General features: G+C 35.2%; 2 protein-coding genes across 6 annotated transcripts in view; both read left to right on the forward strand.

The window, feature by feature from the left end:
• Positions 1-3,425, forward strand: part of slc33a1 (solute carrier family 33 member 1) — a 10,166-nt gene extending 6,741 nt beyond the window's left edge. For all 4 annotated transcript variants that reach the window (XM_048168915.1, XM_048168914.1, XM_048168913.1 and 1 more), the window contains 4 exons: positions 26-210; positions 349-466; positions 1,892-2,107; positions 2,187-3,425. In XM_048168915.1, the coding sequence (XP_048024872.1) occupies positions 26-210; positions 349-466; positions 1,892-2,107; positions 2,187-2,354 (687 nt within the window). In that variant the 3' untranslated portion in view covers positions 2,355-3,425. The remainder of the gene's footprint in view (positions 1-25; positions 211-348; positions 467-1,891; positions 2,108-2,186) is intronic.
• Positions 3,426-3,806: 381 nt separating this feature from the next.
• Positions 3,807-13,376, forward strand: c18h3orf33 (c18h3orf33 homolog (H. sapiens)). Of its 2 annotated transcripts, none has more exons than XM_048169029.1 (5): positions 3,807-4,890; positions 5,074-5,133; positions 9,940-10,093; positions 11,454-11,617; positions 13,036-13,376. In XM_048169029.1, exons 1-5 carry the CDS (start codon positions 4,660-4,662, stop codon positions 13,306-13,308), a joined length of 882 nt encoding a protein of 293 aa, XP_048024986.1. In that variant the 5' UTR covers positions 3,807-4,659; the 3' UTR covers positions 13,309-13,376. The 2 variants fall into 2 exon arrangements, with proteins under 2 accessions (XP_048024986.1, XP_048024987.1); XM_048169030.1 differs by having other exon boundaries at positions 11,457-11,617.
• The last annotated feature ends 2,293 nt before the right edge of the window (positions 13,377-15,669 follow it).

Raw genomic sequence — 15,669 nt, forward strand, 5'->3', positions numbered from 1 at the left:
AAATCTGCTTTGTCTCTACTTTCAGATTGGTTTCTCTGCAGCGGACGCCGTGACGGGGCTAAAGCTAGTGGAAGCCGGGGTTCCTAAAGAGCAGCTGGCTCTGCTGGCAGTTCCCATGGTGCCTCTGCAGATCCTGCTGCCTCTGATTATTAGTAAATACACAGCTGGTCCACGTCCACTCGACGTTTTCTACAAGGCCTTCCCATTCAGGTACAGACTGGATCCACACACATGCCTTGACTCTTGACTTTAAGAGCTGTGATGTACACAGGAACTGAGCAGCCTCATTAGAGGGAACACATGCATTGTATAAAGTAATAGGATGCATGTGGCTTGTGTTTCTCAAAGGCTGCTGATTGGTCTAGAGTACGCCCTGCTGGTCTGGTGGACCCCGAGTGTTCGGCAGGAGGAGGGATTTCCACTGTATTATTACGCTGTTGTGCTGCTGAGCTACGCTTTACATCAGGTGAGCTCAGAGTCATTTTGTCAGCAGTTTAATCAATCACTTAGAAGCATATATATATATATTTATAATATTTATAATATATTTATAATATTTATTTATATTTCTAAATTTGTGTAAATTTATTATATATCTATACATCTCGTATATTTATGATTTTAAACTTGTGTTAGTAAATGTTGTAATTAATATTAACTAAGATTAATAAATGCTGTAGAAATAATTTTCAATTGTCAATTGCTAGTTCAGGTTAACTAATATAGTTAAGGTTTCATTTGTTAACATAAGTTATTATAAAGTGTTACCAATATAATTATAATATAATCATATAAATCAAAAAATTAAATAATAAATATATAAAAATGTGTGTGTGTGTGTGTGTGTGTGTGTGTGTGTGTGTGTGTGTGTGTATATATATATATATATATATATATATATATATATATATATATATATATATATATATATATATATATATATATATTTAAATGTATAAAACACCATAATAACAAACAAATGACACGATAATAAAAAATCAATATATATGTATTTATTTTGTATTTATGTATAATAATATAATTTAATAACAATTTATATTTATAATAATAAAATTGTTATGATTATTTTATAATTATAATATAATTTTATAATTATAATAGAATCATAACTGAAATAACAAATTAAATTATACACATACATACAGTATATGTATATAATATACAGTAATGTAATATAAAAGTAGATCACAAAATGAAATAATTAAGAGTCAACCTGTAATGTTAATTTTAATGTATATATAAAAAAACATTAACAATATATCTTGAAAAATCACACACATATTTACGTGTATATGTATGTGTATATATATAATATATGTATGTATATATGTATATGTGTGTGTGTATGTGTGTGTGTGTGTGTGTATATATATATATATATATATATATATATACATATACACGTAAATATTATAAATGCATGCATTATATATATATATATATATATATATACACGTAAATATTATAAATGCATGCATTATATATATATATATATATATATATATATATATATATATATATATATATATATATATAATGCATGCATTTATAATAATATAAATACACACATATAACTCAAATGAAACTAATAAATAATAGATAATGCATATCTAAGAATAATAAATATTTATTTATATCTATATAATTATGTATTTATATGTATGATAATATAAAATTATAAACAATATAATGCATCACAAATGAAATGTGTATATATAATGCATGTGTGTAATAATAAAAAGTAGAACTAAGTTAACTGCCATTTCATAATACAATATTATTTAAATGATTGACTATTTAAAATGAAATCAGCACACTTGGGGTTGGATTTTGTGCTTCTATTCATTGTAAAACTGTCTTTCTCCTATAGGTGGCACTATACAGCATGTATGTTGCCTGCATGGCCTTCCATGCCAAGGTCAGTGACCCTGTGATCGGTGGCACTTACATGACCCTTCTGAACACTGTGACTAATCTAGGAGGGAACTGGCCCTCCACTCTCGCTCTGTGGCTCGTAGACCCTCTGACCTCTAAAGAGTGTCAGGGAGCCTCTGGCCAGACGTGCGGCTCGGTTGAAGAAGCAGGGGTAAGTGTTTTATTTCATCTTTTATTCCCCTAATATTTAACTATGGCTACTTTTTAACCTGTTCTTATGTTGTCTTCAGCTCTGTGTCCGAGAGGGCGGTGCGTGTGTGACGGCATTAGACGGTTACTACGTGGAGTCTGTGGTGTGTGTTCTGATTGGTCTCTGCTGGTGGATCTTCTTTGGAAAGAAAATGAAGCGGTTACAAGAAGAGAGTCCCTCTGCGTGGCATTGCAGGGTTGCCAAATAACAATCTCTATTGGACTCTGTTGTGTCTTGTTTTTAAGTTACTCCATGCCTTGGCCTCTCTTTCCCTCTCTGAGTGACTGCTTGTTTTTGTCACACTACAGCAGGCCTGTAGTCAGGCTTTAAACTCTTTAAGGACTAAAATAGTTGAATTATTAAATTATTAGCAGCATATCCGTTCCATTATCCCCAAAAAACAGAGCTTTAATTCAAAATTGAACATCTATACAGCTAGAGACACATGAGAGTAACAGCATGACATTCACTGATCAGTTGCCTATTTAATCAAGCATTTGTTTTACAAATACTTGAGGTCATGTGCCTTGCACATTTCTGTTTTTTGGTATGATGCAGGTTTTTTCTAAAAAACAAAACTTGTGTTCTGATATCATACATGAATTCATACATGAATGATGAAGCAGTTGCTACATTCACATTTCAGCTTTTTGTGTTTTTTTTTTTTTCCTCAAAAAGAAATTATTCTAATTGAGCACTTCAGGTGAAATGTCAGTATTTTTTTTACCCGAATGACATAATCGATCACGTGATTGTGAATGAAACTGGTTGTAGTACTACTGAAACTGGTTACAGAGATGAAAATGTTTATATTAAGTTCATTGTGTTCTATTATGTTTATAAATCACGGACTTTAGCAAGGCCAGGAAAAACATATTGACAGAGACTTTATATTTTCTCATCTCTTATTTTTTAATTTTTGTTTGGTCCTTTTCAGTGTATTTTTATGGCCAGTGCTTTTAATGCAGTTGTGACTGAACTTTCTGTTCATGAAACCAACTATTTTTTGTTACTTTCCAAAATCCATGGCAACAAAGTTAATCATTAGATTTTCTGTAAATTATTTAGGGTACGTTTACACGACAACAATGTACTAAAAACATGAGTTTTTCACGTACAGACAACATAAAAACGATCTTCGTTCACACGGATCCACGAAAACGACTGGTAAACTGTATTTACGCTTCACTAGGAATAACGGTCAATTTTATAATGGTTACTTTTCTAAAATATAAGACATTCTTTATGGTGAATTTGGCTGGGAAAAGCAAGCTACAAAGGACAAAGCCTTCGAAACGACGCGTCACGTATTGTTTTGAATGGGAGAAAGTGCAACGAGCAATATGGCGGAATAAGTCCCGCCTTCAAAATAAGAGCCAATCGCCGACTGGTAAAGTCATCGCGTCACTGCAGCGGCCGTTAGAAGCACTGGTTTCTATAGAAACAGTCAGACGCGCGCTTCCGAAATGAGGCACAAGAGACGCGCATTCAGGTCTGCGCATGCGCATTAGCTTGATCCAGCCTAAAAAAAATGTTTGTTTTTTTTGTCATGATTCGAGCGTTTGGAAAAAAAAAATTATGAGACAGTTGTTGGCAGATTTCATTGGTGATTTCAAATATGAAATTTAATCGAAATTTTGGCAAACAGCTTTAGAGAATTTGATATTTCCCCATTCAAAGATATAGGAGCTGCATGGATGCCCAGGATGCCCGAGAGGCGTTTCAAAGATGGCCGCCGAGTGAAATTACTTGTCTTAAAGGGACTTATACGCATGCGCATGACGTCACACTTTCCACAGATTCGCGGTTTTGTAGTTTACACAAAGACGACAACGTTATCATAAAAAACAAACAAACAAACAAAAACAAAAAAACCATGCACTTTGAAAACAGTTTTCAAATGTTTGAGATTTCAAAACACCGCTGACGTGAATGAATGGTGAAAAGTTTCCCGATTTTAGTTTCCCGAAAACAGGGTCGTGTAAACGCCCCCTTAGATTTCAGCAGTGGAGCGGAAATCATAGAATAAAGTCTGTTTTTGTTTGACGTGGATAATTATACAATCACCAGCACTTTTATTATAAGTTGGTTCTCGATGAATGGGGACAAATTATAAAGATTGTTCACCCAAAAATGACAATTCTGCCATTATTCACTGATCTTCATGTCATTTCAAACCTAAGAATCATCTTATGGTGATGCTCGGAAATAGAAAGGCAAAAGTTTGAAACAACATGTTCTGAATGACAAAATTTTCACTTTTGAGTAAACTATCCCTTTAAAATACTGCACTGTACTGCTATACATCTCCTTTGTTTTTGTACCGCTCATTAAATGTCTTCTTTCGTTTGTTTTATGTCATATAATGGGGAGAGAGGTTTGAGGAGAGGGTAGTTGGACTTGTAAATACTTACTGTTCCACATTTTTATCAACATTCCCAAAGTATGTAAAAAATAAAAATCAATAAAGGCATATCTTATACAAATATGTAAAATGAAGATCTAGTTATTTTATGATTTTTTATAAAAATGTTCTGTATGTATGTAAAACTACAAACGCGTGTCTATTTTGGCCTAGCTGCTACCCTTTAACAGTGGGCGTGGCTTTGTTTTGTAGTTCTTCCTCTATAAACAACATGCCGTCAGGTTCAGATCCTGAAGACGTGAATGAGGATGATAAGCCCTCCAAAAATGTCATTGCGCAAATATCACAGTTCGCAGACGATAACTTAACTATTGTCCGGGTAAGTTGCATATTTGAACAATACATGTGATTTAATTTTAATGGTGTAGAAATATGACTGCCCGAGTATCGAGATACTGAGGTTGTGAACTACAAGCTATATATGCCAGCTGCTAATGCAGGACACAATGTTATATTAATTGTGTTATGTTGTGATTTGCATAAATGTAATGCTCCCCAACAGAACATCAGCACATGTGTTGGTCTCGCGGGTCTTCTCATCATAGCGAGGAGCATCAGACTGGTAAATACACACACATCATGCTTAATGATACAACTGCATGCACTGATGGTAAGGTATATGGGAAAGATGCAGCATGCTTTTAAGGTAATTATGTGTTAAATTAACATTATTAAAATTATTTAATTACAAGTGTATTCTTTTATAAGTATTTTTATTAGTAGTATTATGTTTTATTATGGAGGGTAGTGTTTTATGTGGAATTTATGTATGAAATGTGTGTTTGAGTGGGTTGATGTGCAGCAGTTCTCTCATCCATAGACAGCAATATAATCAACACTTTCAAGGTCCAGAAAGCTACTAAAGACATATTTAAAACAGTTCATGTGACTACAGTGGTTCAACCTTAATGTTATGAAGCGACGAGAATATTAATGATACAACTGCATGCACTGATGGTAAGGTATATGGGAAAGATGCAGCATGCTTTTAAGGTAATTATGTGTTAAATTAACATTATTAAAATTATTTAATTACAAGTGTATTCTTTTATAAGTATTTTTATTAGTAGTATTATGTTTTATTATGGAGGGTAGTGTTTTATGTGGAATTTATGTATGAAATGTGTGTTTGAGTGGGTTGATGTGCAGCAGTTCTCTCATCCAAGACACATTTCTCCTAAGGGAGACAATAAATGGTACTTTGACCTTGACGCATTTTTCTTTCGCAGTTCCTGACAGTTGTTACTAATGCTTTCTGTTTTTGCATTTGGTTTACAGATCACAGAGAAAAGGTTTAGCCTATATATCATGACCAGGCTTGCTAAGTCTGCAGTTTTCCTGCAGAAATGATCTTTTAAAACCCCCTCCTTGACAATTCTTATTATTTATGGATCATTGCAGTGTTTATTATAAATGCACGTCTTTTTTATTATTATTCATATTTAATCTAAATAACTTCCTCTCCCACTTGCAGTGACACCTTTGTTCTGATGACGTGTTTACTGGCAAGAAAAATGCAAGAACAAACATATTTATACTATTTTCCAAAAACAAAATAAAATGATTCTTTTGGAACTCTATTATTGATAATATCAATTGGAAGGCGGCTTGGTTAATCCCCTTTAAATATTGTATCAATAACAAAACTAAAGAAATACATTTTAAAATTTTGCATACTATCTACCCTGTTAAATCAATAATTTCAAGATACTCTGATATTGATGATTTATGCTCCTTTTGCAAAAATGAGAAAGAAGTGTTAACACATTTGTTTTTTGATTGTAAAATTACCCAAATTTTTTGGAAGGAAATGGCAGAATTTATTTTTAATCTAGTAAAGGAGAAATACTGTTTTTCTTTAAAGGATATTATTGTGTACTATTAACAAAGGTCTTGAATACATTGTTAACTTACTCATATTGCTGGCAAAATTTTATATACATAAACAAAAATTCTTAAATTCATCCCCAATATTTAAGGTATTTTTAGTGGAATTTGATTGTTTTATATCTTCTCTGAAATTGTTAAAAAACAAAAAGTCATTATCATTATGATTTTATTATTGAAGCGTCTTATGCTATGCTCTGTTTGTAAATTGTTCTATTTTCATTAATAAAAAAACAAAACGAAAAGACGTGTCACTCACATAAGATTGCAACAATCGTCTTGTTAAAGTGTTAGTTCACCAAAAGTGAAAATTCTGTCGTTAATTACTCACCCTCATGTTGTCTCACACCTGTAAGACCTTCGTTCATATTCAGAACACAAATTTAAGATATTTTTGATGAAATCCGAGAGGACTCGTCCATAGACAGCAATATAATCAACACTTTCAAGGTCCAGAAAGCTACTAAAGACATATTTAAAACAGTTCATGTGACTACAGTGGTTCAACCTTAATGTTATGAAGCGACGAGAATATTAATGATACAACTGCATGCACTGATGGTAAGGTATATGGGAAAGATGCAGCATGCTTTTAAGGTAATTATGTGTTAAATTAACATTATTAAAATTATTTAATTACAAGTGTATTCTTTTATAAGTATTTTTATTAGTAGTATTATGTTTTATTATGGAGGGTAGTGTTTTATGTGGAATTTATGTATGAAATGTGTGTTTGAGTGGGTTGATGTGCAGCAGTTCTCTCATCCATAGACAGCAATATAATCAACACTTTCAAGGTCCAGAAAGCTACTAAAGACATATTTAAAACAGTTCATGTGACTACAGTGGTTCAACCTTAATGTTATGAAGCGACGAGAATATTAATGATACAACTGCATGCACTGATGGTAAGGTATATGGGAAAGATGCAGCATGCTTTTAAGGTAATTATGTGTTAAATTAACATTATTAAAATTATTTAATTACAAGTGTATTCTTTTATAAGTATTTTTATTAGTAGTATTATGTTTTATTATGGAGGGTAGTGTTTTATGTGGAATTTATGTATGAAATGTGTGTTTGAGTGGGTTGATGTGCAGCAGTTCTCTCATCCATAGACAGCAATATAATCAACACTTTCAAGGTCCAGAAAGCTACTAAAGACATATTTAAAACAGTTCATGTGACTACAGTGGTTCAACCTTAATGTTATGAAGCGACGAGAATATTTTTTATGCGCAAAAACAAAACAAAAATAACGACATATCTTCTCTTCTATGTCATTCTCGCCGACTCATTATTGGCCGGCTCCTGCGTCGGCATCACATGCATGCGTCGTGCTGATCACATGATCAGCTTTGGCCAATCCTGAGCCGGCATTCGGACGTAACCACGGAAGCCTTCACTGTGCTTAATGCGTCACCTGAGTAAGGATAATGACAGGAAAGAGAAGATATTGTCGAATAAAGTTATTTTTGTTTTGTTTTTTGCGCACAAAATGTATTCTCGTCGCTTCATAACATTATGGTTGAACCACTGTAGTCACATGACTGTTTTAACGATGTCTTTAGTACCTTTCTGGACCTTGATAGTGTTTATATTATAAACCTTCATAAACCTTTTGGATTTCATCAAAAATATCTTAATTTTATCTTATCTTATCTTAAATATATCTTAATAAATGACAGAATTTTCATTTTTGGGTGAACTAACCCAAACTAAGTTTATTGTACTCATTTGCTGCGCTTCATGAGAGTGGGCGGAACTAAAGAGCTGTTTTGGCGCATGTTGCTTTTTTTTCGACTCTCTGATTGGTGTAATTTTCTGTACAGCATCATGGGTAATGCAGTTTTCACCAGGAATGGGCTGTATGCACAGGGCATTCTTTAGAACTTCCGCAACAATATAAGCCAGCACGAAAACTTCCGGTGAGATATCACTTGCTGGTGTGTTGAGCATCAGTAGTGTAATACTTAGTTTATAATCAGAATATAGTCACTTAAATAGTCAGGCATAGCATTAATTTAGTTATTCAAACGTATGACAGCATAAAAAAATAAATAAATAAAGACACAGTGTTCCTTCTTGGCTAAATTCAATTCGACCATCAGTTTTTACACTTTTATGTGAAAAAAAGCTTCAAAAATTAAATATTTATTGTGCACTTTAGTTAGATTAATTGAATAAAATGTGTGTTTTCACAAGTGTGCTGAAATCATGAAAAAGCTGCTGTGATTATAAAGAGAGAGAGCGGTGCTCGCTTTCTGTGTCATTCATTCACAAGAAAAGTTATTGTTTTTCATGAGATTTTTTGAGTATTTCATACTTTACATTGACAAAATGTATTTTTAAACCTAGTTATTTTATAATGTTTAATATTTAGTCAAAAACTAAGTGAAAAACGATTAGAGGAAATGGCTGATATATGCGCAAATAAATGCTACTTTGACGCCACCTGCTGGTTAAAGTGGTAATTATTGTCTTTTTTATTTTTAAATAAGCGTTTTCTATCAAATGTTGAATTTCCTACATTTTCAAACATTCGGTTTTACAATCTCAGAAGGATGAACGTTTTTTTTAAACGATCCCAATAGCTTCGTCTTTATTGCAATCAATAAAACTGGTTTATTGGCAAATTAGGTAAATGTGATAACTGCATTAAAATATGAATACAACATTAAAAAGTCAACCACTGATGGTTTTGTGTCGATGTACAGCGACTACAGAATGAACAGCTAACAGTTCACCGGAAGAGCTGGCTTAACAACAACCAGGAAGTAACCATGCATATAGCCTATTCCACTGTTAAACATGATTATTTTTAAAATAAGCTCAAATAATGCAGCTTGACGGCTTCAGCAGAAGCAAATACCATTGATTAACAACCCTGTAGTTCACAGTAGAGCTGATTTATAAGTTATTGTTCAAAATCAATTTCCCCATGGAGAAAACGAATGGAGTTTTTACTTCTGGAACCGGACTGTTGCACTATTGCACTGTTTGTGGTTCCCTCAAGATTTTCCTATGGGTTTTTATAATGGTGTGTTTTTCAATTTGAGTAAAATAGGGTCTGTAGTAAACAAGTTGATGACATTTGGACATTTTGTTCTACAACCCATAGGAAAATCTCAAGGGAACCAGTGGAGAATTAGTCTTCCGGGTTTTGGCGTCATCCCTCCACCACTCTATTGCAAACCACAACCAATCAATTCCTGGTGAATTCCTGGATTTTTTTACTTGTTCAAGAAGCTGTTGCTTCCTTACGAAAACAGACTTGGCAATCCTGCTCAATACAACTGATGTGCTGTTATCTGTCAGGTAGTTCGGACATGATTTTTTTTTTAATATAAAACAAACAGCTAGTTGTTAATGGAAAAACATGCTTTCTACCAGTGTGAGGATGTAGTTATGGCATTCACCAGCAGAGGCTCCCAATGCCCTGGAATTATAGCAATGTTTTTTTTCTGTGTTTGTACTGCAGATGACAAAATTCGGCTCTGCCACTGACATTCCAGCTCGGTTCATTGAGAGAAACGTCAGCATCAGAGGAAGACTGAGAAATATCACCGAGAAAGGGCTTGAAGTGGAACACATTCCAATTTATGTGCCTTTGTTCAGTCGTCTTTTTACTAAATGTAAGGAACCACATGACCCCCCATGCAGTCCTTCAGGAAGACCCCCTCACTCACTTTAATTAAATGTCCTATCAGTAGGCCTGCACATTTATGTTACAGCTGTCACAGGGACCACTGCGTTCATCTGAACAGCTGCTCTCAATTAGACTCAATCTTTAAAAGCCCATTCCTCTTAGAAACACTTTTCGTAATTGTGTATCTCCTGCTGTGTCAGAAAATGTAGAGAAGTTTTGTCTTTTCTCTTGCTCTTGCAGTGATTTGTCTTTGAACTTGAATCGAAGCCCTTTCACTTATTAGTCTGTTAACTTCAGTCATTGAAGCATATAAAAGATTCTCCTCTCTCGTCGTCCAAATGTTGCAAAATGTAAATTCAGAACTGAATCAAATTGCTGCTGAGTTATTAACATTTGCACATTTACAAGATCGTGTTTCAGTCTTTTCGAATTAATCTCTGTAAAGCAGTTAGTGATGGGCGGCAGTCAGTTTAATTCTATTACAGACCAGCCATGCCTTCAAAATGAGGTTTAGACGTGTGCTTTTTCTCACACTACACCAGACGCAGATCAACTCCCTGAAGTTTGGATAAGGGGATCATATCTGTCAGTGTCACTGATTCACAGATGGCTGTGTTAAGCGTGACCTCGCGGTGCTTGTGCCATATGGACGTGTCTAGCTTTCTCCCGTTTACCACAGAGACTGATACTCGTATCAGGAAAGCATTATATATGGTCTTGGGTGAGGGGTGAGGCCATGTTGTTGCCACGGCGTCATTTTACGCCGGACTGCTTCACAAACGAGGGTCAATTCAACACTGGATTTGCACAAAAGATTAACATGACGACACATGCTAGTGGATGAGTTGAATCAACTCAACAGCAACTACATAAATTTATCCACTAACCATTCAGAAACATCTAAAAGTTGTAACTTCTTCCTGAGTCTCTCCATCAGTGTCGACTCCGGTTTGAACAATGTAAGGCTGAACAAAATCCTCATTTTGGCTGCGTGAGATTCTCCAGCTTTGTTGTTGTTGAGCTGTTAAAGCTCCGCCCTCTTCTGGAAAGGGGGCCGGGAGCAGCATCTCATTTGCATTTAAAGGGACACACACAAAAATGGCGTGTTTTTGCTCACACCCAAATAGGGGCAAATTTGACAAGCTATAATAAATGATCTGTGGGGTATTTTGAGCTGAAACTTCACAGACACATTCTGGGGACACCAGAGACTTATATTACATCTTGTGAAAAGAGGTCCTCTTTAGAAGGTTCACTGCTTTATAGTGGCTCCGTAAACTATTTTCCCATCGTAAAAGCACTTTGAAATGGAGTCTTGTTGAGGTGACGACTCCTTCTGACTTCAGCAGGTCAGTCCGTGACCCTCCTGGATGTTCGTCTGGCCGGAGTGGAGATGACCTCAGAAGGGCACGACTGGATCGTTCAACAGCTGAAACCTGCTGAGACGGTGTGGCTCCGACTGATCGCTCGACAGAACGAGACCCTCCACTGCCTAGTGTCAGTTCACAGGGTAAGTGAGATTGACCAGATTAGCACAGAGTCAGATGTCACTGTGGAAGTTGTTAGCTTGACAAATGAGAGGCTTTAATGCCTAAAAAAAAAAGACACTTCAGTGGTTTCAGTCTTTTCAACTGCAAGTCCCATTTGTGCACAACAATATTCAAAGACCCCATGATTTTTCTAGTTGTTCATCAAACTTTGGAACTGATTAATCTTATATATTCAGTTTATTTAACAACAATGGGAGAAAAGAAAACAAGTTGTTGAAGGGGTGAGTTAAAATAAGAAGTACTTTGATTTGTAGTTGTTTTAACCTATTTTAATGCTTTTGGTCTTATTTAAAATAATTTTGAGTCATCTTGAGGTCACAGACTTTATATACAGAAAGACGGTGCACTCATATATTACTATGAGTGGGAGAAAGTGCAACACGCAATATGATGGAAAAAGTCCCGCCTACTAAATAAAAGAGCCAATCGCTGATTGGTAAAGTCATTGCATCACTGCAGCTGCCGTTAGAAGCTCCGGTTGATGTAGAAACAGTCATGGTGATATTTTTAGAGGATTTTATGGTACAAAATTATATTTATACAGTAGTTATAATCAATTTATTACATGTTAACTATTTTTTTGTGCATAGATCTAAAAATTATTAAATCTTGAGACCTTTGGAGCACAAACTTAAGTATGGTTTGGAGCAAAGGCTTAAGTTTTTCTCTTGTTAAAGAAGACACTTGACAGATTATTACTGAAGTGAAAAAAGTAAAAAAAAAAAAAATAAAAAAAAAAGTGAACTTAAAAAAGTTATAGAACTTTAAGATTATTTTTTATGAAAAATGCAGAAAAAAATACTATTTTCAATTTTTAAATGAAATACATATTTTCCAAAACATGTTTTACTCTAAAACTGGGAGAAAATTAAAACCATAAATCTGAAAAAGTTGTTTTCCAAATTTGAGGTTGATATCTGAAAAAATGAGCTTTCAGTAAGATTTTGTTTAGGTTGCAGTACCAAACATTTCCACTAGATGAAATTCGTTTTACATTCATTTCCAATTCGGTCATTTTTGACCGCGAGGAGTACAAGTGTGACTATTTCTTTCAGGACCATGATTTCTTTTGTGTGTGTTCTCATAGCAAGTGCCAAAACCTTTACCAAGTTTCTTACCATTCAGATGAAGTAAAACATTATAAAAAAAACAAAACATAAAAGAGCACCAGAGAGTTAAAAATCTACTAATAACAAACAACTAGAAAAAGAATGAAAACTAACTGATGAAAACATGTGGAACCCTGTAATAAATACATGCTATATTAAATACAAATTATAAAATGTATAATATAAATCTCACAGTTGTTATGTTATTAGTCATGCTGTGCTTAAAACACATTATCAAACCCACTTTAACACATTGTTTTTCTTTCTAGGGCTCACTCTTCAACATGTGTGTGAATGAGGAACTTTTGAGGCATGGTTTGGCAAGGACTTCTCCTCTTGTGGGTCTGGATCCTCACTCTCGCATCTACTGGAGTCTCTATAAGCGCTTATTGAGAGCCGAGGGCAGAGCAGAGAAGAAAGGGAAAGGCCTGTGGAAGGAGGAGAGTCGCTGGGAGAGAGTTACTGATGTGTTGAGGAACAATATGCTGGTCAGCTCAGTTAAGAAACTCTTCAAATGGACATCTGGGACTAAAGAGAAGTGAAATATTTCAACAAGGTTGGTTATAGACTGTGAAAAGGAAGCAGCACAATTAAACTTTCATGTGAGAAATTTCCATGTGTTATTATTACTTTGTGTCTCTTCACACAACATGAAGACAGAAGATCACCGTCCGTGTTGAATAATCCATCACATTATTCATGCTGTCTTACACTCGTAGCGTTGTACCCCATCATCATATTCCTGACAACCGGAAAGCCTTTGTACTCTTCCCTCCTCCCGTAAATCCATCTCGGTTTTCTCTTTCCCTGGGGAGACGGGGGAGTGCTTTGTCACGATGACATGGCAGTGGGGGTCTACCGATGCCCCCATGGAGACAATGAGGAGGAGGGATCCCCATTACTATAGAAACATGAGGGGTGCCACCTTCTCAGGGTCCTAAAGGCCTTCAGACTTGGAGACGGGAAAAGAAGGCTGGAAGAAGAAAATAAGGTGCTTGAATAGAAGAAATGGTCTAATTTTGGTGTTTTAAAAAACAATGGATAATTAGTAATATTATCAATTTATCTGCACTGACACTATTGGATGAGAACAAAATTTGAGCTGGATGTTGACACTGACTTTGCAACATCGACACTGTTATTGAACTGAATTAAACTAGCATTGAGCTGAATAATGACACTTTTCTTGTGTAGAGCTGCTTTGTAGCTAAAATCAGATTTGTTTCATAATTGATTAATTTTACAACATTAACACTGTTATTTTCCTGTGTTTTAACGTGAAGCTGCTTTGAAACAATATGTAGTCTAATATGGAAGCTTGTTTCCGCCGTGAAATTAAAAATAAAAGTAATTGCGACATTTAATCTCACACAAAGTAGGAATTGTGTGATACAAAGTCAGAATTGCATGATACAAAGTAGGAATTGCGTGATACAAAGTAGGAATTGCGTGATACAAAGTCGGAATTGCGTGATATAAAGTCGGAATTGCGTGATACAAAGTCGGAATTGCGTGATATAAAGTCGGAATTGCGTGATACAAAGTCGGAATTGCGTGATATAAAGTAGGAATTGCGTGATACAAAGTCGGAATTGCGTGATACAAAGTCGGAATTGCGTGATACAAAGTCGGAATTGCGTGATATAAAGTAGGAATTGCGTGATATAAAGTCGGAATTGCGTGATACAAAGTAGGAATTGCGTGATACAAAGTCGGAATTGCGTGATACAAAGTCGGAATTGCGCGATACAAAGGAATTGCGTGATACAAAGTCGGAATTGCGTGATACAAAGTCGGAATTGCGTGATACAAAGTCGGAATTGCGTGATACAAAGTAGGAATTGCGTGATACAAAGTAGGAATTGCGTGATATAAAGTCGGAATTGCGTGATACAAAGTCGGAATATACATTTTGCAATTGTGTGTTTTAATTGAGAGGGGGAAAAGAGTTTAAATCTCACAATTCTGAGAAGAAAAGTCAGAATTGTGAGATAAAAAGTCACTATCGCCTTTTTATTTTTTTAAATTTAGTGTTGGAAACAAGCTTCCATAGTATAAAGTGCTATATGTGAAGAAAAATATTTAATGCTTAAATTAAGAGGCATTAGCCTGGTTTCGCAGACTGCGTTTAGATTAATCCAGGATTAAGATGTATCAGTGCAAGTTGCTTTCAGTTAACACAGCTCAGACATGCATTTTAGTCTGGGACTAGTTTAATCTTTATCTGTGAATCCAGGGGATTATATTCAAGATGCCAACAAGATTTTTATAGTGAATATATTAGTGTTGCACACACAAAAAGTGTTCTTACATGGCATTACTGTTCTCTCAAAATGGTTTCATTTTTTCTACCAAACGAAAAAGATGAGCAAACAAATAAGATGCAGTCTCAGGCTGGTTAGTCTCTAACTAACCTCTAATGGCCCTCCTGGTGGTTTGCTCAACAGTGAGAGCGCAGGTCCTCTGGTAGAGGTTTTGTTTTCGCCTCAGCTCTCAATGGCAATAGTCTATCTGTTCTAATGGGCACAAGGGGGAGGAAGTGACCTGCCCCCTCCTTTCAGTCTTTTTTGTGCAAATGTCCCATGTGACTGTGGCAGAGATTCTGGACTCTAATTGGACAGACGGTTTGAATTGTAAGGTGCATTGGCTCTGTGTCTAGCAGACTTTGAACTGGGATTCAGCACATGGGCGGTTACACAGAAGAACCTGTGGAAACTGTGGAAGGACAACGGATGAGAGATGTGTGACAGGAAAATATACCCTTTGTGTTCATGTGGGAGAGAGAACAAAACTTCTTCTCTCTCCTCATTGTATCAAATTCTAAGCTTGGAATTTTCCTGATTTTACTTCTCTCTTGTTTGAGGTTTTGTTCTAATAAACAGAAATGAACATTTCTTTAATAA

This window comes from Megalobrama amblycephala, linkage group LG19 (genome assembly GCF_018812025.1).
Source record: "Megalobrama amblycephala isolate DHTTF-2021 linkage group LG19, ASM1881202v1, whole genome shotgun sequence".
NCBI classification, from domain to species: Eukaryota; Metazoa; Chordata; class Actinopteri; order Cypriniformes; family Xenocyprididae; genus Megalobrama; species Megalobrama amblycephala.